At 53.0% G+C, this 26,772-nt stretch overlaps 2 protein-coding genes across 5 annotated transcripts; one reads left to right on the top strand and one right to left on the bottom strand.

The window, feature by feature from the left end:
* Positions 1 to 56: 56 nt before the first annotated feature.
* Positions 57 to 18,772, bottom strand: CACNB1 (calcium voltage-gated channel auxiliary subunit beta 1). 4 transcript variants are annotated; one of them, XM_038547449.1, is made up of 14 exons: positions 18,506 to 18,772; positions 15,954 to 16,040; positions 12,796 to 12,915; positions 11,409 to 11,531; positions 10,735 to 10,871; positions 10,440 to 10,516; positions 9,875 to 10,029; positions 8,695 to 8,775; positions 8,200 to 8,258; positions 7,903 to 8,012; positions 7,556 to 7,707; positions 4,307 to 4,402; positions 3,734 to 3,919; positions 57 to 1,881 (listed from the first exon to the last, which is right to left on the bottom strand). In XM_038547449.1, the coding sequence occupies exons 1-14, from the start codon at positions 18,587 to 18,589 to the stop codon at positions 1,417 to 1,419; spliced, it is 1,932 nt and encodes a 643-aa protein (XP_038403377.1). In that variant the 5' UTR covers positions 18,590 to 18,772; the 3' UTR covers positions 57 to 1,416. The 4 variants fall into 4 exon arrangements, with proteins under 4 accessions (XP_038403377.1, XP_038403378.1, XP_038403379.1 ...); XM_038547450.1 differs by lacking the exon at positions 9,875 to 10,029 and adding an exon at positions 9,049 to 9,068; XM_038547451.1 differs by lacking the exons at positions 15,954 to 16,040; positions 18,506 to 18,772 and adding an exon at positions 14,577 to 14,704.
* A 2,746-nt stretch (positions 18,773 to 21,518) lies between these two features.
* Positions 21,519 to 25,666, top strand: RPL19 (ribosomal protein L19). Its single transcript, NM_001313782.1, is given in 6 exon segments — positions 21,519 to 21,625; positions 22,531 to 22,637; positions 23,789 to 23,911; positions 24,525 to 24,645; positions 25,012 to 25,122; positions 25,449 to 25,666. Coding segments are annotated over 6 exon segments (591 nt in total). The 5' UTR covers positions 21,519 to 21,620; the 3' UTR covers positions 25,573 to 25,666.
* Positions 25,667 to 26,772: the final 1,106 nt, after the last annotated feature.

The following is a 26,772-nucleotide window of genomic DNA, read 5'->3' as shown; positions in this document are numbered from 1 at the left end:
TGCCCAGGCTGGCAACCAGGTGGCAGGAACAAGGAAGCAGGCTCAGGAGGCGGCTGCAAAGGACAGGACGGCGGTTTTATATGTGGCAAAATACTTCTAGGGGGGTACAGACGGACAGACAGACAGGTAGGGGCACAGGACACCAGACAGGGAGGGGGAAAGGTTGGGCAGTGGTGTCTTCTAACCGGTAAGTGGAAGCTGCACCCCACCCCCGGCGGGGGGTGGGACAACATTGGCACAGGAGGTGGCGAGACGGGCATGAGGTGCCCGTCCCTGAGGCGGGCAGCTGGGCAGGGCCCAGTCCTCGTTGGCACAGTCGGCTCTCTCTGGCCCAGCTGGGTGCTGGGGAGGGGCAGGGCTGCTGGGCTGTAAGGATGCTAGGCAGAGGAACACTCAGGAGGGAGGTGGGCAGAGGAGGGACCAAGGCCTCTCCTGGGGGAAGTGGACAGGGGTAAAGGATGGGATCACAAGAGGCAAATACAGAGCAGCAGCAGCAGCCAAGCCCCCCAGGGGAGATCCGAGGTCCCAAGGCAACCCCCCGGGGTGTTGATCGCCTCTTGGGCACCAACCCGCAGGGCCTCTCCCCCGGGGCCTCCCGGTGACAGTGAAGGGGCAGTTTTTTGGTTTCAAAATGAGGCGGAGAGTGTTCCATGGGTGCCACACCCAAGTGAAAAGGGGTGGGGGGCTCAGACACAGAGGGGCCCCCTCTTCTGATGGCAGTAGGCAAGGGACATCATAGGCAAAGCTCATTCCTGGGGTAGGCGAAGGCCGAGGCATGAAAGTGGTGAGGTGGGTAGCAGTACCTCCAGAGAGCAGGCACTCCATTTGATGCCTGCCGCTGTCCATTCAGACTGCTCCCCAAGACAATCCCCATGGGGCTTCCAGTCTACACCTTTCACCCACCAGACAATGCTGCCAGAAAGCTGGGAGAGGGATAGGCATGGTGAAGGAGCCTGGATCTGGGGTTTGGGGAAGAGAGCCCTCATGGGAAAGTCTGTGGTCTCCCTCTCCAGGAAAAGCCCCCTCACCCTTCCCAAATACTCCAGGTGGGGAAAAGAAAGGGCTACCCCATTTAGGACCCTTATTTAGAGCCCCAAGTAGAAAGAGTTAAGGAAGTGCACCTTTTCTCTGGGAGTGAGGGGAGAGCGCCCCCTGACGTGTGAGAAAGGGACACTGCAGAAAGGTGGGCATCCCCCGATCCATCCACAGCAGGTTAAGTGAAAACCTACAGCTGAGGCTTAAGGGAATCCCAAGAGCTGGGATGCTACCACCAAAGAAACCCCCCAACATCGAGCAAAGGCATCTGAGAGGGAGACAGTGCCCCCTGGAGGAAAGATACATCCCTGGTGGTGAGCCCCTTGGTCCCTCCCCTCCCAGGGCTCAGAGCCCTTCCCCCCACTGCGTGGACCCTGCTTCTCAGCGGATATAGACACCTCGCCCCCAGCCTTCCAGCTCATTCTTGTTGCGCCCCAAAACTGGACCCCCGCCCTCTGCGCAGTAGCGGGCCTTATTCCGGCCACGGTTCCGGTTGTCGGTCAGCTCTTCTTCGTAGTCTTCTTCCTCATCCTCCCAGGATCCCTGTCGGGCGGGTGGGGTGCTGCCCCCTGCAGGGTCTCCAAGCCCTGGCCCCTCGGAGGGGTCAGTTTCCATGTCCACACATGAGTCTCCCAGCTCCGTGTAGGCAGAGTTTCGGTTGCCAGGGGTGTCGGCATCAAACGTGTCTTGGCGAGACAGTGCCCGCAGGGTGCCCACCCGGCCTGGTGGGTGGCTGCTGGGGTAAAGGCCTGGGGGCTGGCCCAGCTCCCCGGGGTACTCGTGCACGCTGGCGTGCTCCCCGGTGGCCCGCTCCAGCGACTGGTCCCCGGAAGCAAGGTAGGGTCCCTGGTTAGCAGATGGACAGCACACACCATGCAGGTCAGGCAGGGGTGAGAAAGACACAACAAAGCAAGGCAGGTTAGTGATGGCACCAAGACACCCAGTCTGGCTAAAGGAGGTGGGTGCTGGCTCTAGGGGATGGGCAGCCTGCCAAATGGCTCTATGGCCCAGCCAGAGGACAGACCTCAGGGCATTTGCTCCTCTATTGGGACAGGAGGCACCCATCCTTCATAAGGCATGAGGAGGCATGAACTCTTCCAGTAATCATGGCAGAGAGCCCATGAATAATTAGTCATTGCTTCCTCAATGCACGTCATTAATGCTGTCTTGGGCACTATCATCATTAACACTTCATTAGCGGTTGATTGGGTTAGTCACTGCCCCAGTTTTCCAAATATACTAGGGGGATTTCAGCTAGAGCTCACTAACCCCCACTCCTTCAACCCAAACCAGACCCTATCATAGGTTTCCAGAGCCCCATACTTCCCCCATCCATTCCCCAGGTTGATAAGATTCCTCTCCTGCCCCCAGCAAAAAATCAAAGCAGCAGGCTGGGGAAAGCTGATGGGTCTCCACCCCCATCACCACCACCCTCTCCCCAGAGACAATGAGGTGGCCCAACATTCTCAGCACCGAATGCCACATAAAGCTGATCTGATGGTCACTGCCATCATGGGGAGGCTGGGTGGGGTGCCAGAAGGCCTGAGTTCAAGTCCCATCCCCTGCCACTTCAAGCTGTCTGACCCTGAGCAAATGACTCTCCTCTCTATGGCCCAGTTTCTCTGTGGTGGTATGATGAGGATTAAACCAGCAGTTTCCAAGCTGTTCCCTGGAGACCTGAGGTCGCGGAAAGGGCACAAAAGTGCTTCAGGGGTCCCTATGGAGGTGAAATGGAAGCCAAGCCACCAGCTCCCTCTGAGCAGAGCAAGGACACTTTATATACTGGGCTTCCTTAGAGGTTTCAATGAACAAATGAGCTCTGTTACTGAAAACAAACCTGAAAAGCAACGGTCTTAGAATGACTTCATGGCTTTCTCCCGGCTGTTATCTAGAACCAAATACTTAATGGTGTGAACTCAGAGATGGGAAGCAGCTGCCAGGGCAGGGCACCCATAGAAGGGCCTTTCCTGGAATCTGTTTCACTGGGAGAGGGATGGAAGGTAGGGCATCAATTCATAGAAGATGCTTCATCCTGGGTACCCTCTGAGGGAAACTCCCAGGATTAGGGCTCTAAGAGAAGGGACAGTCTCTCTGGGTTTAATGGCCCTGCTCTGTGGGATTGCCTGGGTCAGACGGCCCTTGCTCTGTTGAGTCTAAAATATTGGGTAAGGGGGCACGTGGCTGGCTCAGTTGGTAGAGCATGCAACTCTTGATCCTGGGGTCACGAGTTCCAGCCCCACATCAGGTATAGAGATTACTTTAAAAAAAAATGAACATAAAAAAGTAAATAAATTAATGGGTGTGGAGTCCAGTGCATGAAAATATCAGTCTTCCTTATGTTTTCTTCCTAATTATTTGTCTTATAAGGCCCGAATCAGGCCTCATAGCCAGAAGCCCCTAAGGCAGCAGGTGTAGTCCTATGAGACCAGGCCCAGGAAGGCACCACCAGCCAGCCCCAATCCCATCAAAAACCACAGACACCAGAAGCTGCCACTCACCACATTTTTTACAAAATAAAGCTCTTCCCTTCCTTCCCCGTGTTCCCTGAGCTCCAGTTCCGAGCCTTGGGCAGGAGGGGAAACAGGTAGGACACCTACATGGCGTGCTCCTGCTGCTGGGGCACGGACCTGGCCCGCTGCGAGGCCTCCAGCCCGCCCCAGAAGCTGAGATTTCTCCTGAGGGAGGTGAGCACCTGTACCTGGAGGTTGGAGACAGGGGCAGGGCTGGAGGCCAAAGCTGCAGTAGCCATGGTACGATTCAGCAGCGGATTGGGCGGAGTGCTGCTGGGCGGGTGTGTGGCCTTCCAATAGGCTTCCAAGTATTCGGCCAAGTGCTCGCAGGCATCCTCCAATTGGTTCTCGTCCAGAATGATGTCAAACATTTCCTGCGGAGGCGGGGTTAGGGGCAGGGCTGGGATGAGCTGGGCGTGATCAAGGGGGTAAGGGTGTGGCCTGGGTGCAGTGGGTGGAGTCAAAGGGTTGAAGGACAAAGTTAAAAAGAAACCTCTAGACTTCCAGAAAGAGGAGGACTCTCAGATATGTACATTGGCAGAACTACAAAAGGTCTTGGCACCCAGACAGTCTGAGTCTCCAGGGCTGGAGGCCGCCTTGACTCCCCACCGGGAAGCAGGCCTTCCGGGACTCTTTTCCCAGAAGAACAGTTGGCACCCATTGACCCCACCCCGGTGCTCCTGGCCACTCTGTCTCTCATGCAAGTCAGAGGAAACAGGAGAACCCAAAATTCCTCCCTTTCCCAGGGTCTGAGCACTCACGGGGGGACACTGCGCCAGCTTCTCTGAGGCCGCTATTTGGACGTTGAGGTGTTTGGACTGAGACTTCCCTCGGGATTTGATGAGCCTCTGAAGTACCTAGTTTGGGGGGAGAGGGGAGGAGCTGGAGGGACTGTGCCATGTTCCAAGTCAGACAAGTAGGGCCTGGTTGGAGCCAGATGACTCTCAGGCCCGGCCACATCTTCTGAAATGACCTACCAGTCCTGCGTCCATCCTTCCACAATGCTCAGGCTCTCTCCCAGACTCATGCCAGCCTTTCCTGTGAAGTGGCTATTTGAAAAGCAGTGATTTGCCTTCCTGATCCCTCTCACCTTCTTTAAAGGCTTCACTCTCCAGACTGGCAGCCCCATATGAACAGCGACAGCCATCTTTGATAGGACACTTGCTGCCAACAGCCACTATTCTGTGGTTTCCACATGATCAGATCATTTAGTCCTGACAATAACCTCATGAGGTCGCCACTATTATTATTTTCAACTCCATAGCAATAATGACAATGGTAATAATAGCTAAACAGAAAGCCATGACCTTAACTAAGTGATCAAAGGTAACATCACCAACAACACAACAGACACCGCATGTCTCCTGATACAACACCCTCAGAAAGATACCGTCGCTTTGGTGATATTTCTACCACCAACAAAAAGCCTCAGCCTCACACAAGGAAATATCAAGCAAACCCAGCTTGAGGAACAGTCTACAAAATCAGTGGTCTGTACTCTTAAAAAACATCAGTGTCAGAAAAATCCAAGAAAGAAATAAAAATCCTAAAAAGAAGGGTACCTGGGAGGCTCACTCGGTTAAGCGTCTGCCTTGGGCTCAGGTCATGATCTCAGGGTCCTGGGACGAGCCCCCCCCCCCCCCCCCAGGCTCCCTGCTCGGCAAGGAGTCTGCTTCTCCCTCTCTCTCAGCCCCTCCCCCTACTCATGTGCTCACACATACTCTCTCAAATAAATATTAAAAAAAAAAAAAAAGAATGCTAAAGAGATAAAGCAATTAAATGTAACACTGATCCTGGATTGAGGGAGAAATTGCCATAAAGGCCATCATTGGGACAACTGATGAAAAATGAAGGACTACTGAGTTTGGCAACTCTACGGTCATTATATAGCTAAACGTCCTCGTTCTTAAGACGTTGAAGTATTTAGCAATCAAGACATGATATCTACAACCTATTCTCAAATGATTCAGAAAAAAAAAGTACATATACACATATACATAATACATGAAGATAAAATAAATGTGGCAAAATATTCAAAATTAGTGAATGAAGAAAACTGAACAATAAACTTTAAGTGGCTGTATTGAATGGTGTGTGAATTATCTCAATAAAGCTGCTAAAAATTAGTGAATCTGGGCAGCCCGGTGGCTCAGCGGTTTAACGCCACCTTCGCCCAGGATGTAATCCTGGAGACCCAAGATTGAGTCCTGCGTCAGGCTCCCTACATGGAGCCTGCTTCTCCTTCTGCCTGTGTCTCTGCCTCTCTCTCTCTCCTGTTTCTCATGAATAAATAAATAAAATCTTCTAAAATAAATAAATAAATAAATTTTAGTGAATCTGAGTGAAGGGCATTCAAAGAATGGCAGTTCTTGGTACCATTCTGGGAACTCTTCTCTAGATTTGGAACTATTTCAAAACAAAAATCTTAAAAAAAAAAAAAAGTCTATATTGCTTAGTAGGTCCTAGGCACTTTGCACGATTAATTCATCTATTTAACCCTCACAACCACCATGTGAGGACCTCTATTTTGCAGGTTTGGAAATGGGCACAGAAGAGTTAGGTGACTTGCCAAAGGAGCACAGAGCTGGGGAGTAGCAGGACTGCTGCATTAACTCTGCAGACACTCTAGCTTCAGAGTCCCCACCCCATACCTCAGCCAGTGCCCCTGGGAGAAACAGAAGTATCTGTTACTTTCCAGCTCACAAAGTGTTTTCATATCCATTATCTCCTTTGATCCTTTCAACCACCCCAGGAAGTACTTCCATCCTATCATCCTCTTTCCACTCATTAGAAACTCAGGACTCAGAAACGTTAGGGTAACTGGGTGCTCCGCTCATAGGGTATGTCCACGAAATGGTAACAGTTACCACCCTCAGTTGTCCATCATGAATTAGAGAGAACTCTGGGCTCTTTACATCATTACCTCAAATCCTTTCAACAATAACAAGGGAGGGATCTGGATGCCCATTTTATTTATTTGTTTGTTTATTCATGAGAGACACAGAGAAAGAGGCAGAGACATAGGCAGAGGGAGAAGCAGGCTCCCTGCAGGGATCATGACCTGAGCTAAAGGCAGACGCTCAACCTCTGAGCCACCCACAGGTGCCCCTGGATGCCCATTTTATAGGTGAAGACATTGAGGCTCAGAGGCTAAATAAATCCTGCAAATATCCCAAGCTCAGTAACAAAACCACCATCAAACAAAATTTAATGAATGACTAAATCAACCAAAGCAAACGCTGGAACCCAGGGCTGTCTTCTCACTTTATTTTTTTATTTTTATTTTTTTTAAGATTTATTTATTTATGATAGACATAGAGAGAGAGAGAGGCAGAGACACAGGAGGAGGGAGAAGCAGGCTCCATGCTGGGAGCCCGACTTGGGACTCGATCCCGGGACTCCAAGATTGCGCCCTGGGCCAAAGGCAGGCGCAAAACTGCCGAGCCACCCAGGGATCCCTGTCTTCTCACTTTAAATCCTTCCCCTAAACTCTCCCTCCATATTCCTCAAACCTCCACTAACGTCAAGGAGGGAAAACTCATAGAGCTGTGTGTAAAAAAGAAGTAAATCAGTCTTCCTACCGATTAGTCTCTGTCAAGGTCCAAGCGAGGACAGTGCAGCAAAAAGGGACAAAATCAAATGACAGAAAAGACCTCCCAACTGCCAAGTAGTTGGGTGACACTGCGACAAAAAAAGCACAGAATTATTTCTCTTTTCTGGACCAAGGGTCAAGCAGAGCGGAGCCAGGGGGCTGGCCTGCATGACCCTAATAATGATATTTATACTAGCTAAGACATGATGAGGCACATGATACCAGACCTTTGGCTAAGTGCTAAGCATTCACATTAGGTTCAATCTTCACAATGTCCATTTGATAGAGTTTTACAGAGAAGGAAAATAAGACTCAGGGAGATTCGGTCACACAGTTAATAAGCAGTTGCTAAGATTTAAATACAGGCCACCCAACTCCAGCACTCCTGTCCCCACTAGGGTCAGGCTCCTGCACCCACCTTTGGAGAGGTGATCTTGATGTAAACAATGATGGGAGCCAGGGAGGTCTTGGAGAGCTGGGCTGGGTGGTTGATGGTGTCAGCATCCAGGGCAACCAACTGAAGGGTTCGGGCCAGCTCGAAGATTCGCTCAATCTCGCTCTGCACCTCAGCTGGGGGACACGGAGTCATGGGGAAGGGGGAACGTGGGGAGTCTCCCCAAGAGGCAGTGGACAATCACACACTTCTGGAGTTCGTCCCCCCACCCCCCCAGACACACACACACACACACACACACACACACACACACACACACTTCTGGGCCCAGAAGTGGGGGTGGGGGTGGGGGGGATGAAGGGTGGGCTCACCTAGGCTGGAGCGTGTGTTGGAGCGCTCAATGATGATGTGTTTGCTGGGGTTATTGAGGACTGAGCGCTTAGCCAGAGAAATGTCTGCCGTCACACGAGTGATAGAAATCCTGAGGGATGGGGCAAGGGGATTGAGGGGTCAGGGTGGGCTTGAATGCTCTGTCCACTCCCCAGGCTCCAGGGCTGCCTCCTAGCCCTCGGTCCATGGAGGCCCAGGATCATCATTCAGGCCACCCAGCCCATCCCTAGCAGCAGAGGATCACGGTTGGATTGGGGAGCCAGCTCCCAAGGTCTCACCTGCCATCAAATCGATGCTTCAGGAAGTCAAATAAAGCTTTCTGCATCATGTCTGTAACCTGAGGTTGAGGGGTGGGGGAGGGGGTGGGGGGGAACGGTCAGATATTTAAAGCCACTCAAGAAGAGTAGGTTGCCAAGTATTTACATCCTTATATTCCATTTTCTTTAATTCCTGAGATAAATGGACCCCTAGAAGAGGTACAGTGTTCCTTCTGGGTCTGAGGAGCCTCCAATGGGGTCTCTGATTCCAAAAATAGATTCTCTGGGAGGACCCTTCTGGGGGTATCTTGGGGGAGGGGGACTGGACCCTTCTGAGTAAGTCTCCCTGTGGGTCAGGCTCCTCTGGGGGGCTTCTCTGAAGGTCTGCAGCCCTCTAGGGAGATACTCTGTGAATCTGGGCCCTTCCAGGAGATCTCCCTGGGGTCTGAAACTTTCCGTAGCATCTGTCTAGAGGCCTGGGCCCCTCTGGGTCCACTCCCCTCTAGGGGCTCCTACCTCATAGCCCTTGAGCGACGGTCCCACCAGGATGATGGGCCTCATGGAAGGTACCACGTCATAGGGGGGCACATGCTCTGTCTGAGGGGGAAGCAGGGAGGGGAAACCCCAGAGTGGAGATGGCATTAGCTCCTCTTCTGCAGCCTCCAGGCTCCCCCATGCACCCTTTCCTCCCTTGTTCCCAGAGCCCAGATGTGGGGGTCGAGGTCAGGGTGGGGAGGGATGGCCAAGGAGAACCAGGAAGGGTGAGGGAAGTGGGGGATGGGTGGGGAGGGCACAAGAATGGGTGTTAGAAGGTCCCACTAGCTCATCCCAGGGGGTGCAGAGGGGGACACAGAAAGCTGTGATACTCACCGACTTCTGCTTCTGTTTGGCTGGGTCCAGAGATTGCCAAGAGTGGGGAGGCAGGGGAGAGAGGGAAGGGCACCCAGGCAGGGGCAGAGGGCAAGGAAGGAGCCAGGACAAGAGAGGGAGGGAGAGCGGACGGACGAGGAGAGATAACAGGGCATGCGTGTTAGTGACAGACAGAGCCAGAGAGAAGGGACGGGACCCCATGCCAAGGGGGAGCCAGAGATGGCCCTAGACCAGGCCTGGGAGAAGGACTGTCAGTCCAGTGAACTTGGGACTATTTGGACATACCCTTCCCCTTTCTGGGTCTTGAGAAAGATCTGAGTAGGGTGACAGCCCCTAATTTGGTGCCCATCTCCTGCCCCTAGTGCAGTCCAACCTGTTGGTTTGAAGGGCTCCTTACACTGTCCTACAGTGCAGCCAGTAGACCCCATGCCCACCCTAGCCCCATGGAGTCCAAGAAGGACAAAGAAGGGTCTCCATTCCACTCTTCCCATCATAGGCAGGAGTGGAGGGCAAACATGGATTATCTCAGCTTCATCATCACCAGACCCTGCTTCCAGGGGTGGTGGGGTAAGGGGGTATGACCTTCCAAGGGAAGGGGTGCTTCGATTGCAAGAAACATCCCTTCCTGGGGGTGGGCCAGAGCACGGCTGTGTGCGGAGCTGGATGTGCCCATTCTTACCATTCCACCCTCCCCGCTCCTTGGCAGGAGGCCCTACTCCCCATGGAATCTGGCCGGTACCGCATCCGAATCCTTTCCAGCCCCTCCCCCTGCCAAAAAGCTGGGCCCTGACCCTCTGCCCTCTTGCCAGAGCCCAGCAAGAATTACCTTCTTGAAGAAGGGGATGCGTTTGCCATGGGGTGGCGGGGTGGTGACACTGCTAACACTAGTCTTGGCAGAGCCGCTCTGCTCCCCGAGCTCTGCCTCCTCGTCGTCTAGCTCTAGGGGGTCTAGTTCAAAGGCTAAGTTAGTCATCTCATTACCTGGACCGCAGTCAGGAGAGAGGAGGGAGGCGAGGTGGGGAGGAGTGGGATGGACATGGAGACACAAGTACAGAAGGCAGGGATGGGATGGGGGAAAAAGAAAGAAGAAGAGGTGAATGGAACAGAGCCAGGAGAAATGAATGGGGGTGGGGCAGGGGAGTCAGGCAGAGAGATGGAGCTACCAAAGAAACGGGAAGGAGAGACATGAGAGAATGGGCGCTGACAGGCCCAGCTTGTGGGGTATCCTACTCTTCACGGAGGGGGTACCGCTGGATGTGTTTGAAGGACTCAGGACTGGGGTGCCCCCTACTGCAGGGAAAGGAGGGGACAGGCAGTGGGGAGACGACCCCACCCAGGAGCCACCCCCCCACCCCCACCCCACGGTTCCCTAAGGTGGCAGCAGCTCTTACCACTGGCAGGGGGTGTGGGGCGGCGGGTGCCAGTCACCACGTCTCCTAGGCTGGAGCTGGAGTTGTCACCTGATTTGCTGTGTGGGCAGAGAGGCAAATGGAGCTGTGAGCAGAGGGGTGGGCGTGAGGTGGGGGAAGCCTGTTCTCTCACTTGCTGCCTGCCCCCCACTCTCCTGGAAATTCTCCAGCCCCACTGGTGACATCACAGGAGGCTGGGCCCTCAGGGCAACGAACGGGTCAATCCTTGAGGCCCAGTCCCAACTAGATGGTCTGTCGGCGTTCCCCAGCTAGACACCTGGAGCTGAGGCGATTCTGACGCAGCTTCTGTTCCTGCAGGAGGCGCAGGCTGTCCAGCTTGACAGGGCTGGGGATGAAGCCAACCTCACAGCCCTCCTTCACCAGTCGCCCAATCCACCAGTCATTATTATATTTCTGCAAACAGCAATAGCAGGTGAGGTGGAAGAGAGCAAGAGAGAGGTTGGAGGGGCAAGCCAGCAGCCGCCCTTGGGAGAAACCACCAGGGACCTGCCAAGCTGCCCAGGGGGTGGCACCTTCAAAGAGCCAGCCCCTGGCACAGCCCCCAGTTCTCAGAACAACTTCATGACCTGAGTTCTCTTGGGCCATGGACCACCCCAGCCCCAGCACATCCCTGTCCCACCATGCACCCACCCTCCTCTGGAAAGATAGCAAGAGGAAAGGAAGCTGACACCCACATATGCCCACACACTGCCGCTCCACTGACACATCTCATCACAAACCCTCTCAACAACCGTGTGACCTAGGCATTGCCACCGCATTTACCAACGCAAATCAGAGAGGCTCAGGGAGGTAGAGATTTGTCTAAGGTCATACAGCAGATTCAGCCAAGCTCTGTTGGGTTCAGAAGTCTTTTTCCACTAGAGCTCTGGCTGTCCCTCTCCTGATGCCCACTACCCTGCCCTCCTTCCAGATATGAAGCGCTCACTCCACCTCTTTGATGTGCAGAAAGTCCTTGGGCTCAAAGGTGATGGCCACTCCCTGCACTGGCACTTCATCCCCTGGAGATGGGTTGTAGCCGACATTTGTCCGCACAGCAAATGCCACCGGCTTGGTCTAGAGGTGAACAGGGAGAATGACAACCAGAGGGTTAAGTCAAGATGTACCATCCTGGGGTAAGGATGATGTGAAGGTTTGTTTTGTTGATCATTAACAAGTATACTGAATGATTTAAGTAGTTTTCCTGTATGTGCATTAAATTTTACAATAAAAAACAATAGAGGGGATCCCTGGGTGGCGCAGCGGTTTGGCGCCTGCCTTTGGCCCAGGGCGCGATCCTGGAGACCCGGGATCGAGTCCCACGTCAGGCTCCCGGTGCATGGAGCCTGCTTCTCCCTCTGCCTGTGTCTCTGCCTCTCTCTCTCTCTTTGTGACTATCATAAATAAATAAAATTAAAAAAAATAAAAATAAAATAAAATAAAATAAAAAACAATAGAATTCAGCCTTCTCAAGATGGAGGGGGCCACTGAGGATGGTAAGTATTAGCCTGGAGTAACACCCAGAAAGAATATTAGTAATAATAATAATAATAATAATGACAGCAGAGCGTCTGGGTGGCTCAGTCAGTTAAGTGCTGCCTTTGACTCAGGTCATGATCCCAGGGTCCTGGGTTCAAGCCTCATTTTGGGGTTCCCTGCTCAGTGGGGAGTCTGCTTCTCCCTCTCCCCCTGCTCATGCTCTCTCTCTCTCTTGCTATGTCTCAAATAAATATAATCTTAAAAAAAAAATAACAGCAGCTATGGTTTACTGTGCTAAGTACCATGTGACATATTTTACAAACATTACCTCATTTATTTATCACAAAAATCTTAGGAAGTTAACTACTAGGGGCATCTGGCGCGATCAGTTGGTGGAGCATGCGACTCTTGATCCCAGGGCTGGGAGTTCAAGCCCCATGTTGAGTGTAGCAATTACTTAAAAAAAATTTTAACTAAAATCTTAAAAAATAAAAAAATTTAACTACTATTACTATCTTCATTTTAATGAATGACGAGACTAAAGTTCAAAAAGGTTAAGTGGCTCGCCTGAAATCAGACGGCTAATGAGGGTCAGCCCAGGACATCTGATTCCAGAAAGAAGTAGTCTCAAGTTCCTATTATGTGTGGCAACACTATTAAGTACTTATTACACTATATAAGAAGGCAAATAGTATAGCCCGCATTTTACAGCTATAAGACAGAGGCGCATCGAGGCCCTGGGGTACACCAGCTGAGGAGTGCCTGGGTCAAGACTAGTCCCTGGGTCTGTCCAGGCCATCTCTAAGGCTTGGGAATGGGGGGAAATAGTGCCAGCACAGCCCCTCGACTCTCTATTTCTCACCTTAGCTTTCTCGAGCTGGGCTAATGCTTGGCGCTCTGCCTCTTTCCTTAGGGCTTCCCGGTCCTCCTCCAGAGACACGTCAGAGTCCGATGGTCGGCTGGTGTAGGACTCCGCCGAGCCCTGAAAATGAACCAGGCTGGCTCAGGGCCTGCACTGCCTCTCAGTTCCTGGGCCTCGGAAGGCACAGAGGTACCACCCATCATGGATGTCTCGAGCTCCAGCCAGCCTAGTGTGATGCCACACAGGCTAGGAAAAGGTGGTATGAGATGAGAGGAGCCAGGGACTGAGATTGGCAGGCCCCTGGGAAAACTGTGGCCCTAGGAAGGGTGACAGCAGCAAGCAGGGGGTTAAAGCAGGTCCAAGGACAGCTGCCTGGGGCCCGAGGGAGGGGTGTGTGTGGGGGGGAACCTGATAGGGGCACAACGCAGGGGAGGAGTGCCAGGGGACGAGGCTCCACTCCCTGTTCCTCCTTCCCTCCCTGCCCCCAGCACCAGCTGAGATAGATTCGGAAGAAGCCCAGAGTCCTTCCGGGGATGGCAGTCACCAGCAGAGGCCTGAGTTCTCTGTGCTGTTGGCAGTGGGCAGCCTGCTCTGCATGATGCGGCCACCAAAAGTTTTGCTATCTTTTGCTCAAAGGTGAGGGAAGATAGAATACTACTTCCTTGGCCAGAATCAGAGGAGCCCCAACCCTCAGGCTCTCACAAGATCCTAAAGAGAACATAAGATTCCTAGGGTAGTGCAGGCAAAAGAGGCAAGTTAAGAGCAGGACATGGGGCAGGGCTCTCTCCATACCAGGGCTGCTGGCTGCGAGGGTCTAAGCAGGCCCAGGAGTCTGGCTATGCCAGGAAGCTGGCTTTGACCACACTGACCATCCCGGAGCACAAGAACTCCTTCAGGGATGCAGGCATATGTGTAAGATCCAAAGTGTCAATGAACATGCTTATTCACGGACGTGCTTGGATGTGCAACTTCAAGTGAGTATAGGAGGGTGTGTTCTCTGGTATGTGTTGGGTTTGCATGACTACATGCATAAAGGTGCACACAGGCACAGACGGGGGGCACCCTCGGTGTCAGTGTTCCTGACAATGTGCGGCACATGAGGGCAGAAGCCAGGAGGTGTGAAATTATGTGACTACACAAATGTGGTGGTGTTGCTATAAAGGCAGGAGATGATAGGGAGAAGGAGCACGACTACAGACATGTGGGGGTTCTTTCCTGAGGCCCTGCAAGGGTCACTTAGCCAGGAATGCCCATTAGCTTGGTATGGAGAAGACCTAGGAAAAGAGGGAAAACAAAGTCCCACCTCCCCCAGAGGGCCCCGTCATTAGCTAGCTCATTAGCTAGCGAGGTTGCTCACTCCTTTCCCAGCCAAATCACAAAAATGGGAGGCTTGTGAAGGTGCAAGCCTGGGGTAGGGGTGGGATCACTAATGGAAGATGGAAAAGAGACGAGAGTGAAAACCAGCTAATTCACTACTCTCCACTCCTCCTGACGAGAACACTAAAAATCAGGAAGACAGATGCCCAGAGAGCCAGAGAAACAGACCCAGAGACAGAATGGCGGAGAGGCATTTACTGATCCTTACGGACCCGTGGGCGCACGCACTCACAGGCGTGTGCGCACATACACACAGACATGCACAGACATGGACATATCAGAAATGGCAGGAGCAGGGAAAGAGTGAGGAGGCAAAGAAACAGGCTGGAGTAAGGGCCCCCCCATCAGCTTTCCCTTTGGGGCTACTCCCACCCACCCCAACTCCCACCCCATCCCTAGCTCACCACTACGAGGGTCCGGCTGGGCGCCTCCATCACAGCGCCCTCAGTGCCTGGCCCTGCTGGCCTAGGGGGTGGCCCAAACTGCCTGTTCCCCCAGGGGGCTCAGGTTACAAGCAGAGTTGCTACATGTGCAAACTGCTAGGGTATATTTAGCTCAGAGATGTGGCAAGGCCTGCTCCCCCACTCCCTGCCACCTACGGGGGTCAGAACTCAGAACTGAGAGGAGGAAGGACTGGAGGCTGGGGTCTGACCCCCTGGGGTGGCAAACAATGGAGGAACCAAGGCTCTTTCCTGTCAAGAGGAGTTACACGGAGCACAGCGTCATTCCTCCCAGCACTGGCCCTGGCCCAGCCCTGCAACAGGAGGGATGAGGAAAAGACTGAAGAAAGATCTTCCTGTCTATGTACTTAGAAGATGCTGGGATGAAGGGCCCTTGTCTGACCCTCTCAAGTCAGGCCTGGGCTCACATATGCCAAGTGTTGTGGAGATAGAAGAATCAAAAAGGGCCTCACTCCACAATCTGCCGTGGATCTGCCGGGCACCACCCTCATTCTCCAGCCCAAGGGGGGCTGACCTCCCTACTGCCCTATGCTCTCATATGCCCTACCCATTTCCTCTTCAGCATCCGCCCTTTCCTTGTCTGATCCCAAGCCTCTCTCGCCTTTTTTGGGTACCAGGTTTTGTTGAGATGCTCTGTAGTCATAGCAACCACATGCCTCTCTGGCTGCCTCTCCCTGAGCCTGAGATGGCCTGGGGTTGACATTAAGAACAGAGAGAAGAATGGCATCTTCCTGACTGGGAAAAGAAGACCCCAGAAAGCTATTCAGCCTCCTTCAGCCGGGGGTGCTACTCTCTAAAACCCCCTCCTGCCCTGGCCTCCTCCAACCAGCGTACCTTCTCTCAGCATATTTAAGAACAGTTAGCTGGACGTGAGGAGGGCGTTTCCCTGACCCATACCTCACCAAAGCTCCAGGGACCCAAAGGACCTGGTTCCTCATTTCTTAGGCTCTGCCTCTACCCCACGCTGTCACAGGTTCTGGGGGAGGACATGGAAGCAGACAGCCGGCAGGGGGAGTGGGTGACAGCCTGAAGCAAGCTAGGAGGAGGCAGGCCAGGCTGTCCCTGAATGAGATGACGCAGGCAGGCAGGCAGCAGGGGCTGGTGCCTGAAGCTGGGGGAGGGGCAGGGCGGGGGCTGAGGGAGTGGGTGCAGGCTGACAGTATGTGCCGGAGAGGTCACGGGCTAAGGGTGATGGGATGGTTCCAGGCAGGGGGCAAATGACACAGGGGAGGGTACCTGGAGAAAGCCTCAGACTCAGCTACCAATGCTGGTCTCCACCAACCAGCCACCTCCTTCATCTCAGCCCAGCCTCTCCATTACCTGGCGGACAAAACTGTTGGATGTCGTATCCGAGGACGTGCTCCCATCTGACCTTTTGAACCGCCCTTTCCTCTTGCTGTATTTGCCCTGGAGAGGCCAGAAAGGGACAAGAGTGGAATCAGAAAGGGCCGTTCCCAACCCTCATCCCATCAGGCCCCAAGCTACAGCCAGGCTTTGGGAATATCATTCCCTGATCCGAAGAGCCCCACCCCCCATCTTCTTCTAGAGATGGTACAGCCTGAGGGGGAGGAAGGGCCCAGACCACAGCCCTGGGGTGGGGGACAGTGGGAGAGAGTCTTAGGAAACACACATGAAACCCCCAAACCAAGCCAGAGAGTCTGGGAACAGGGAGGCGCTGAGAAGCTGGAAGCTCATTAGGCAGCAAAGCTAATTAAGATGCCGGGCAGGCTGCAGAGGCCTCGGGGGAAGGGAGAGGCTGCCTGCAGTGTGAGGACGGCAGAGGGAGCTGGGGAAAGACCCCTCCTTCTCCCCATCAGCTGGAGCAGAGGGGGGTTGAGTGTGCCTGTGGCCCCCAGAGTGAAGGGGAATCACCAACCCGAGCCCAGCTTGGCTTTCCCTGAGCCTGAATCTTGCCTTCATTTTTCCGCAGAGTGGGGAGGGGAGTGGCAGCTCTCAGTTCTTGGGAGACCCAAAACTACATTTCAGGGGAGGGGATTGTGGGGGGGGGGGGCATGGAACTGTATTTGGAAAGGAAACATCTAACCTCAACCCAGCCTAGTGTCATGGGGGAGGGGTGGAATTAACAGCACCCCGCCCCCCAACCCTGGCAAGACTGTTTCTCAGCCCCCTCTTCATCCTCACAGTGGTCACACCTCTCCCCAAAGGGGGAGAAGGATCAAGCTTCCACTCTCTAACCCTTAGCTGCCACTGCGCATGCCTGGTGCCCATGGTACCTACCGAGCTGCAACAGTCATAACACCCCTTGGCCCTACCCCAAGAGAAGCTTAGGACACAGCCCTCAAAGTCCCTGGGGTAGGCCCACTCAGTCACACTGGGCTCCTGGCTTGGGTGGAGTGAACACTACCTGACCTCTGGAGCAGCCACACATTCAGGTGTTCCCAGGCCACCTATCAAGGGGACTGCTTCCTCGCCCTCCCTAACTCACATACACACTTGGCCCAGGCCAGTCCAGAGTTTCTCTGCCAGAGAAGCTAGATGGGGTGGGAGATGAGGGTTCAGGCCCTCCACGCTCTTGTCCCCAGACTCAATCCTAGAGTTTCTTTGCCAGAGAAGCTAGATAAGACATGATCAGACTGGGGACTCTGGTTCCTCAGACCTGAATACAAGGAGCATGGATAGATGGGAGAGAAAGGTACCCAGGAACCCTTCAAAAATCCACCCTCTCACCCCCTTCTCTCAAACCAGACATATCTCCAACCTCTAGGATTGAGGATCCCTACAAACTTAAAAGGATCCTCCACCACCACCACCACCACCCCCAGGATGGGAAAAGGGAGTGGCACCCAGAGAGACAAGGGACAGCTGAAAGGAAGGCCCCAGTCAGCTGCCTCCCAGGCTCCAAGGGGCCTGGGGTGGAGAAAGGAGGTATTTTTAGGTCTAACCTGACCCCCCCACACACCAAGCTCATCAACCACATTATCATGGTGGTTACAGTTGCTCCAGGCTGGTCACAGCAAGAAAAGAGTTAATGGTATCCCAGCCTTGGGGTGCTGCCAGATTGGAGAATGGCCTTGTCCCAGAGAAATCCCTTGACATGACCACCCCAGACCCTGACCAGTCACCCCAGACTCTGCTTGTCACTCCGTGGGTATGCACCATACCCAAGAATGCCCCTTCCTGGGGATAACTCCAGGAAAAGTGTGACTGGGGGTGGGGCGGCAGACACCCTCTCCCCCCAAACCCCAGGTAACATAGCCTCCTCCCTTCCAAGACAGTGAGTTGGCATCCATCCAACTTTCCAAACTTTGGAGGCGTTTTCTAAGGCTGGGAAGGGGAGGGGGGGAGAGAGGGAAAGATAACGTGGGTGTTGGGAGAGGGAAGGTGGTCCAACAGGATGTAGCTGAGGTGCCGGGATGGGGGCCTAGCCCGGGGCCGACCCCTTCCCCACCCTCGAAGGCCAGCGTCTGCGGCTCCGAAGGCCTGCTGGCACCGCCCTGACCCCCGCCTCGGCCAGCTCCCAGGGCCACCCCCGCCCCACCCACCCCCGCCTGGCGCCCCCGAGCGTGCTCTGCGTCGCCCCCTTTGCCCGAGCTCGCTCTCCAGCCTCCGTCAGCCCCCGGATTCCCCACTCTCAATCCCTGCAGCAGGTACCCCGAGCAGCGAGGACCCTGCCGCGGGGGAGCCGAGGCGTGGTGACAGGCGGCCCGACCGCCCCCTCCCGCTCCGAGAAACCGCAGCCCAACTCCCGGCCAGGCGCCCATCAATCATTAACCGGCAGGGGCCGGGGGTGCGCAGGCGCCCCTCGCCCCTCGCCGCCGGGCGCATAACTCCTTCTCGCCCGCGTCCCCGAGCCGACCCCCGGGGTCCGCGGGAGCGGCCCCCTGCCCTCGGGCCCGGCCGCCACACCTCACCTGCGGGCTGGGGTCGAAGACCTCCATGGGGATCTCCTGGGAGGGCGGGTAAGGGCTCCGGGACATGCTGGTCTTCTGGACCATGGAGAGGAGCCTCTCCTCCCGCCGCCGGCCCGGCCCGGCCGGGCGCCCTCAGCGCATGAGAGAGGCCGTCGGGACCGAGAGCCGCGCAGCGCAGCCGGCGCCCGCTCCAGACACCTGGCCCGGCGGCCGGCTGCCCTCTCGCTGCCTCCCGTCCCTCCTCCGGCTCCCTCCGCTGCCGCCGCCGCCTCCTCCGCCCCTGAGGGCTCAGCATCTCCCCCGCCCCCTCCGCTCCCACCTGCCCCGCCCTCCGCCCGCCCTCCCGCCGCCGCCGCGGCCCCGCCCCTCGCAGCCCCTCCGCCCGCTCGGCGCAGACAATGGGAGGGCGGCCGGAGGGAGGCACGCCCCTCCCGGCCCTGGAAGGGGGTGAGCCGGGCCTCGGACTGGCCCCGGGCGAGAGCGCCTGCGGCGGGGCGTGGGGGGGGAGTGAAGCCCGGCCTTGGGGCTGGGGGCGGGGGCTGCGGTTTACCAGTGGATGCTGAGCGCTGATGGAGGTGAAGCGCGGATTGCCCCCCCCCCCCCCCCCCCCCCGTTCCGTCCCAAACCGCTCTCCCTTCACAGGTCGGCCCATTCCACTCCAGTTTGGGCCGCCGGAACTTCCCAATCCCGTTGATCCTGGGACCCGGCTTTAACTCCTTTCTCCCCGGTGTGGGCCCAGGCTGCCTTGAACCAAACAGAAAGGCCCCTCTCCCTCCCGCAGGACGCTGCCTTCGGAGGCTGAAGCTCACGCTGATGCTGGGGTGATGAGAATGTCCAAAGGCAGTTCCAACACAGACAGCAACCAGAAATCCCAGGGACCCAGGTGTCCTTCTGCCTTTGTCCCTCATATCCCCCCCAGGCACTTCCAGAAGGCAAGGTCCCTGTTTCTTGGAAGAGAGAAGAAAGAAGAAGAAATGTGGGAGATGAAAGAGTGGCTAAAATCGGATCTAGTGACTTTTGATCTAGAACTGCCCCCCCTTCATCCTTAATTTGGGGACAAATATCCAAAGCCTGGACTCCACTCACCACAACCTATGGAGAGAAAAGTAGGGCATTCTGTCAAAAACTGGTATTGGGGCACCTGCCTGGCTCAGTCCATAGAGCATGTGGCTCTTGATCTCAGGGTGGTGAGTTTGAGCCCCACCCTGGATACAGAGATAACTTTAAAAAAAAAAAAAAAAAGAAAAGAAAAAAAGAAAGAAAGGAACTCTGGTGTCAATTTGGTTCAGGCTCTTTCTGGTCACGTGGTCCTGGACAAGTCACTACACTCCTATAAAATGGGGTTGCCGATACTGTAGTCTTTGTCACCTGGGATTCTTAGGGGGATGAGGGAGAATGAAATCAAATGATGGACTGCTCAGGTGTTTGGAGATGCTGCAAGGTGCTGAGCAGAGGTCTCTCATGGCAGGAGGAATTGTTATCTCTCTACCCTACCCCTTACCCTGCTCCTCAAACGGGAGGTGAGAAGTAAAATGAAGATTTGCCCAGGTTCAGTGACCCTAATATAAAGGCCAGCCTCCTGTCTCCTCCTGCTAGAGGAGAGACTGTGGGATGGATACACTGACTCCTTTTCCTCACCCTGGGTTCTACAAATGGATGGGCAGCTTAAGCTGTTTCTCTGATCACATTGAGGGAGAGTAAGAATAAAGCACATCAGCATTGTTCTATGAACAGATCCAATACTGAGCAGGGTTTTGATCTGTCCCTTGGGCACAAGAAAGCTTGGTACGACAGAGAAGTCATAGATATTGAAGTCAGAAAGACCTGGAATTTCAACTTTTGCCACCTCTCTCAGCTATAAAATGAGGATCACACTAACTGTAGTTTTGAAAAAGTGGCAAGTTTTGCTTCCCTTCCTCTCTTTCCTCAGCTGCATTTAGCCCCCAAGAAAGTTCAGATGATAGAGATGGGTGCTCAGCTAGAGCCAAGCAGAGTTAGACCCAGAACTCAGATCTAAGTCTCTTGAACCCTAGAATATTCTCTTTGGGTTTTTGCATTGGGTGTTTCAGAGTAGGAGAAAAGAACTATGGATGACCCTGTCATTCCATCTTTTTGTTTTGTTTAACTTTGACAGCTATTCATTTACTCGGCCAATGCACTATTTCTCAAGTGTTTATTATATATGCAAAGCTCCATGTGAGCCCAACGAGACTGGTTCCTGTCACCTAGAAGCTTGTCTTAATGCTCTCTTTTGCAAGTTAATACATGTGGTTTTCACGACGGATTACAGAAATATGAGGATTAGGTACACTTTACAAAGGAACAAACTGAATCGCCATAAGATTAAGGACCAGAGTGGCGCAAAAACACAAATATCTTTGGTGGGCGCCTGTGTGGCTCAGGTCGTGATCCCATGGTCCTGGGATCGAGTTCCACATTGGGCTCTCCACACTGAGCCTGCTTCTCCCTCTGCCTGTGTCTCTGCCTCTCTCTCTCTGTGTGTCTCTCATGAACAAGTAAAATCTTTAAAATATATATATATACATATATATACACATATATACATATATACACATATGTACATATATATATCTTTGGTGATCTATCCTGTGCTGCAGGGGTTTCCCAATGTACTGGAAGAATGAATAAAAGGTTGCTCTTGACTGATATCTCCCCTCGTTATCTTCTCTCACTCCACTATTTTTTTTTTTTTTCGCTAAGAAAACATCATTCCAAAGAACCCAGAACGCCTGCAAATAGGCCGCTCTAGCAGAACTACGTCCCGCCTGCGGCATCCAGCCGTGACTTCCGGCTTCCAGTACCCACGTGACCGGCCCCCTTGCTGCGCATGCCTATTAGGAAGTCGGACTATACCACTTTGCCTCACCGAAAGGATACATTTTCTGTGTTTTTAAGTTTAAAACCGACTCCCGAAACTAGATTCTGCTGTCTCGGTCTTCACAGAGGATAGGATTGAGTTTAGAGTGTCAGAGGATGAGAGGACCGGCGGGGAGTAGGGGCTCAAGCGGAACAGGGGATGGGCTCTCCCCCTCGCAGATAGTGGGAGGAGCCCGGCCAGGGGGAGTTCTTTCCTTTCGGCGCTGCGGCCGCAGCCATGAGGTGAGGGCGCGCGGGGCCCTGATTTTGGTTGATCCTAAGTGTCGGCGGGCGGCGTGGTTTGCTCCCCTGGCCCCGGGTGGGAGAGATGAAGTGGAGACAGCCCTGAAGCAGCCGGTCCCGGAGCTTGGGGCTGGCCCGAGCGCACTAGGCCCCGGCCTCGGCCGGCGGGGGGTGGGGGTGGGGGGTGCTTCCCGAGAACGCTAGGCCGCGGGAAGGGTGGGCCTCGCACCCCGTGTGGGTTGCGAGCGGCTTGCCGGGACAGTGGAAGGGCCGCCGCAGCGACTAGGCTGTGGCCCCCTTACTCGTTGGGCGCCCGGGATCGGGCCGAGCTCTGCTTCCATGTGACGTAGGACAGGTCTCGTCCAGGCCTCGGGCCTCAGACTACTTAAGAGTGAGGCGATGCCTTCCACCCCGTGGGCGATTCATAAGAAAACTCTTAGGCTAGCGGGACGTAAGTTTATTAGTGTGATAAGACGAGGGAAACAGGCCCAAGGGAAACTAACCCAAGGGCTAGACGAGCAAATCAGACCCTCCAGCCTCGGGTTCTTAAACGCCTGTTCCAGAGCTCATTACCAGAAAGAGCATAAGCCCCCTCTTCATCCCACTTTTATCCATAAACTTCCTTTCCCAGAGGAGAAAACCGAGGCAGAGGAGTTAAGGCATAGCTTGGTCTATGTGTTCGTTCCAGGGCGGCCAGTTGCCCCTGCAGGAATGCACTGCCCAAAAATCTTGCTATGGGAAAGATTTCTTAATATGGGGGTGGAGGGAGGGATGTTGTCTTAAATACTGAATGCCTGTACACATCCACCTCCCGTGTCCTATCCTCAGGACGTTAAAAGATTGGAAGGCAGGTTTTGCCAGGGAATGGCTTCCAGGGGCTTGATCAGGTTTTCTGTTTGTCACAGTATGCTCAGGCTTCAGAAGAGGCTTGCCTCCAGTGTCCTCCGCTGTGGCAAAAAGAAGGTCTGGTTGGACCCCAATGAGACCAATGAAATCGCCAATGCAAACTCCCGTGAGTTCTTGGGATCTTCACTCTGCTCCTCTCATCCTTCATGAAATGAAAGCTGTCACAATTTTTTTAAAAATATTTTATTTATTCATGAGAGACAGGCAAAGGGAGAAGCAGGCTCCCTGCAGGGAGCCCAGTGAGGGACCTAGGACCCTGAGATCACAACCAGAACCAAAAGCAGAGGCTCAACCACTGAGCTACCCAGGTGTCCCAAGATGTCATGGTTTTGTTGACAAACTGTGGAAAGCTCATAGTCTGGAGTCTTCAAAAATGAGGGTGCCAGAGATAAAGAGGTGTCAGTCATGCAGATAGCAACATAGCCCTGTTACTTCCATGTAGTACTGTTAAAGAAAAATATGTTCAGTGATCTTCGTTAAAGATAGGCTTTATTTAGGACCATTGCTGCAAGTGTAGGGACCGCTACAGTGGGATTTTACAGTGGGGGATGAAAGTTGCAATCAAGTCTGAACATAGCACAGCCAAGTAGAAAGTTTTGGCCAAGGAGAGTGGTACGAGTGTCAGCGGGTGGAAGATTAGTAAGAGGAAACTCTAATGGTAAGGGAGTGGTTGTTGCTAAAGACAGGCCAGGGGGATCTGACCTCACCTGGGCAATGCTGGTGGATGAAGAACCTGATCTTGTTTCAAGGTTATCTGCTTAAATGGACTTAAACAATGACCTTACAAAATGCAGAATTTATAAGGAAGTGCACAGGCGGGCCTGGGAAGTGGTTCCAGGACCCTGATGAAAGTTTGGTCAAGCAAAGAATGTTGGTCAGTACCAGGGAATTTCTTAACCAGTTTGAATTTATGGCATTGTGACATGTGTTCAGAATATCCTAATCTTGTCTTAGCCCAGTAGCTAATAGGGGAGTCTGGATCTGAAGGACCAGGCCGTATCTGTACACTGTTGATCACATATCCCCAAATACATATAATTTGAGTGTGCTGTAAAACATTTAGAAAAAAATAGAACAAAAGTGCAGTTTTTTTGTTTTTTTTACAAAAGAGAAATAAACAGAAAGTTCCAGTATTTGTATCATTTTGAGACCACTGGGCCAGGAATGTAAGCGATGTCTGCACTGTCCTGTTTGGACTCTGGGTTGTGACTGGTATTTGGGGGGCCAGTTCACTGACTAGCTACATTGTTTTCCCAGGTCAGCAGATACGAAAACTGATCAAAGATGGGCTGATAATCCGGAAGCCTGTGACTGTCCATTCCCGAGCTCGGTGCCGGAAAAACACTCTGGCCCGCCGGAAGGGCAGGCATATGGGCATTGGTAAGTGTGTTCTTCCCTTTTCTCTGAGACTTAAATTAGAGTTGCCTGAGTCTAGACTGGGTTATATCCAGGATCTTTTTCACTTCCATTTTGTCTCCCCTCGAGTCCTTTTCTTAACTCCATGATACCTGCTGTGTTTTCTCTGTACAAATCAGAAAGTTGACACTAGTGTTGGATTTGAAGGTGTTGGTAGAAAGAGGTCACATTTATTGATCAACTACACTATGCCACGGATTCTTCTGGGTACTTGAAAATGTTATTCAGTAAATCCTAAAAGCATTTTCTAGGGTTAGGATGATTTAGGGAGACGAAGGTCACACCCCCTTTAAAGCCCCCTCCAGCTAACCATACTGCCTTTGCATATGCCCTGTAGAGCACACATTACTCAAGGGAGTAATTGCCTTGTTGGTGCTTCCTTAAACATGGATAAATGAAAAATGCATAGGGTCGTCTTCTGTAAAGTGAGAATGAGATGAAGTGCTTGGCAGATGACTTGAGTGAATTGTGAAGTGTTTTGGAAATCGGCAGCTATCGCTGTGACCAAGCAGCTGGCTCTAGTAAGGGCCTTGAGACCCAGGAGCACTGCAGTGGGTTTAACTCCCCTTCCCTGCAGGTAAGAGAAAAGGTACTGCCAATGCTCGAATGCCTGAGAAGGTAACGTGGATGAGGAGGATGAGAATTCTACGCAGGCTGCTCAGAAGATACCGTGAATCTAAGAAGATTGACCGCCACATGTAAGCACGCCCTCTCAGGCCCACTAAGAACCATGTAGTGCTTTGACAGCTTGTTCTCTGCTCTCTGCTCAGGCCCACAATCTGTCTCGTTGGCCTTGGAGAGGGAGCCACATGTCTTAGGCCTTTCTAAGAAAGGTTTTCCGTTCTGTTGTGTTGGTGTCCGTACCCATCTCCCTACAACATCAAGATAGCCCTAGAATTGAACCTAACTTTCCAGGCAAGCTCTTCTGTCTGGAAATTGCACAAAAAGTTTTGATTTGGGGGAGACAGTCCCTGTGGAATAGAGAGGAAAGGAACCCTGTGTACTTAGGGACTTTGTGTAGATGATTCCGTGGCTGACCAGAGCCTCTGCTTTCTACCCTGCAGGTATCATAGCCTGTACCTGAAAGTGAAGGGTAACGTGTTCAAGAACAAGCGGATTCTCATGGAACACATCCACAAGCTGAAGGCAGACAAGGCTCGCAAGAAGCTTCTGGCGTAAGTTTTTTTAGGAATTGGCCTCTGTCGTGGGGGTGGGTTCTTCTAAGACCTTTAAAATATGCTAATGCCTAATTTTGACTTGCACACAGTGTGTCCAGAGTACAGCCATTGAGTAAGAAATGTGTGCTCCTGTTCTGTCCAGACCTGCCATCATTGTGGGGCAGGGACTGTGGCTTAGTTGTGAAGCAAGAGCTTTTGGTGGCCCCTGGTACTCATTCTTCAAGCTGACTAGGCTCAAAGGGAGAGATCTGGGCATGTGCTCCTGTCTCCCCAGCAACTCATTTATTCTCAGACTGACCTGTCTTTCCTCTTCCATCACCCAGTGACCAGGCTGAGGCCCGCAGATCTAAGACCAAGGAGGCCCGCAAGCGCCGTGAAGAGCGGCTCCAGGCCAAGAAGGAGGAAATCATCAAGACTCTGTCCAAGGAGGAAGAGACCAAGAAATAAAACTCCCTCTCTCTTGTCTGTACATAGTGGCCTCAGCATGAATCAGATCAGTTATTCAATAAAACAAACCTTTATCTGCCTGTCTCTTTTCAAAGTTTCTGGCTGCTTGATGGATCTTCACCATTGAGAGGGTCAGAACTGATCACATGAGGATTGGGGTGCAGGCCCTTCCCAGGGTGCCTATTCATTTCTTCCTTGGCTACTGGCCTCAGGTTTCCTTGTGCCCGTCCATGGGAGAGATGGGATTTCTTCCTTTCTTTTAAGTTGGGTTTAGGGCCTAATCTAAAGGGAGGGAAAAATGGCTATTACTCCGACCTCAAATACTGTGCTTCAAAACTGGGTGGGTGACATGTCAGAAGTGGTCCCAAATGTTGACTGGGAACCAACATAAGTTGTCACATTGTTTAAGAAGTGTCAAGATGGTGGGATGCGTGGGTGGCTCAGCAGTTGAGCGTCTACCTTTGGCTCAGGACATGATCCCAGATTCCTGGAATCCAGTCCCTCATTGGGCTCCTTGTATGGAGCCTGCTTCTCCCTCTGCCTGTGTCTTCTGCCTTTCTGTGTCTCTGAATAAAATCTTAAAAAAATCAAGATCGTAAGCATGGGGACACCTGGGTGGTTCAGTGGTTGACCATCTGCTTTCAATTCAGGGTGTGATCCCGGGATCCAGAATCAACTCCCACATTGGGCTCCTTACAGGAAGCCTGCTTTTCCCTCTGCCTATGTCTGCTTTTCTCTGTCATAAATAGACAAATAGTAAGAATGTATTTCTCAACTGTCCCCTGGTGTCCGCAGTCGAAGTCTTCCTACCAAGAGGGGTTTTTAAAAAGATTTTATTCACAGGAGACGGGCAGACCCCAGGATCACACCCTGACCCAGGTGTCCCCCCCCACAAGAAGGATTTTTGGGAAGTGTGGCTGGCTGGCTCAGAACATGCAACTTGATCTTGGGATTGTGAGTTTGAGCTCCAGGTTGGGTATAGAGATTACTGAAAATATTTTAACCGTTTTTTGGTTGATACCCATCACATGGGGCACAAAGGAAAAGGTTTTTCTCAGCAGAAATTGGAATAAACACTTGTCAGAGTGATTGTGAGTTGCTTAATGAATTTGTATCCCTGTTTACTGACCAGGAGTAAGTTCTATTTTGCCACTTAGCTGGTAGTAATAATCACCAATAAATGCTTCAGTGAAGGGACGC

The sequence above is a fragment of the Canis lupus genome, chromosome 9 (genome assembly GCF_011100685.1).
Source record: "Canis lupus familiaris isolate Mischka breed German Shepherd chromosome 9, alternate assembly UU_Cfam_GSD_1.0, whole genome shotgun sequence".
Taxonomy (NCBI): Eukaryota; Metazoa; Chordata; class Mammalia; order Carnivora; family Canidae; genus Canis; species Canis lupus.
This window is presented reverse-complemented; position numbering and strand designations above follow the sequence as displayed.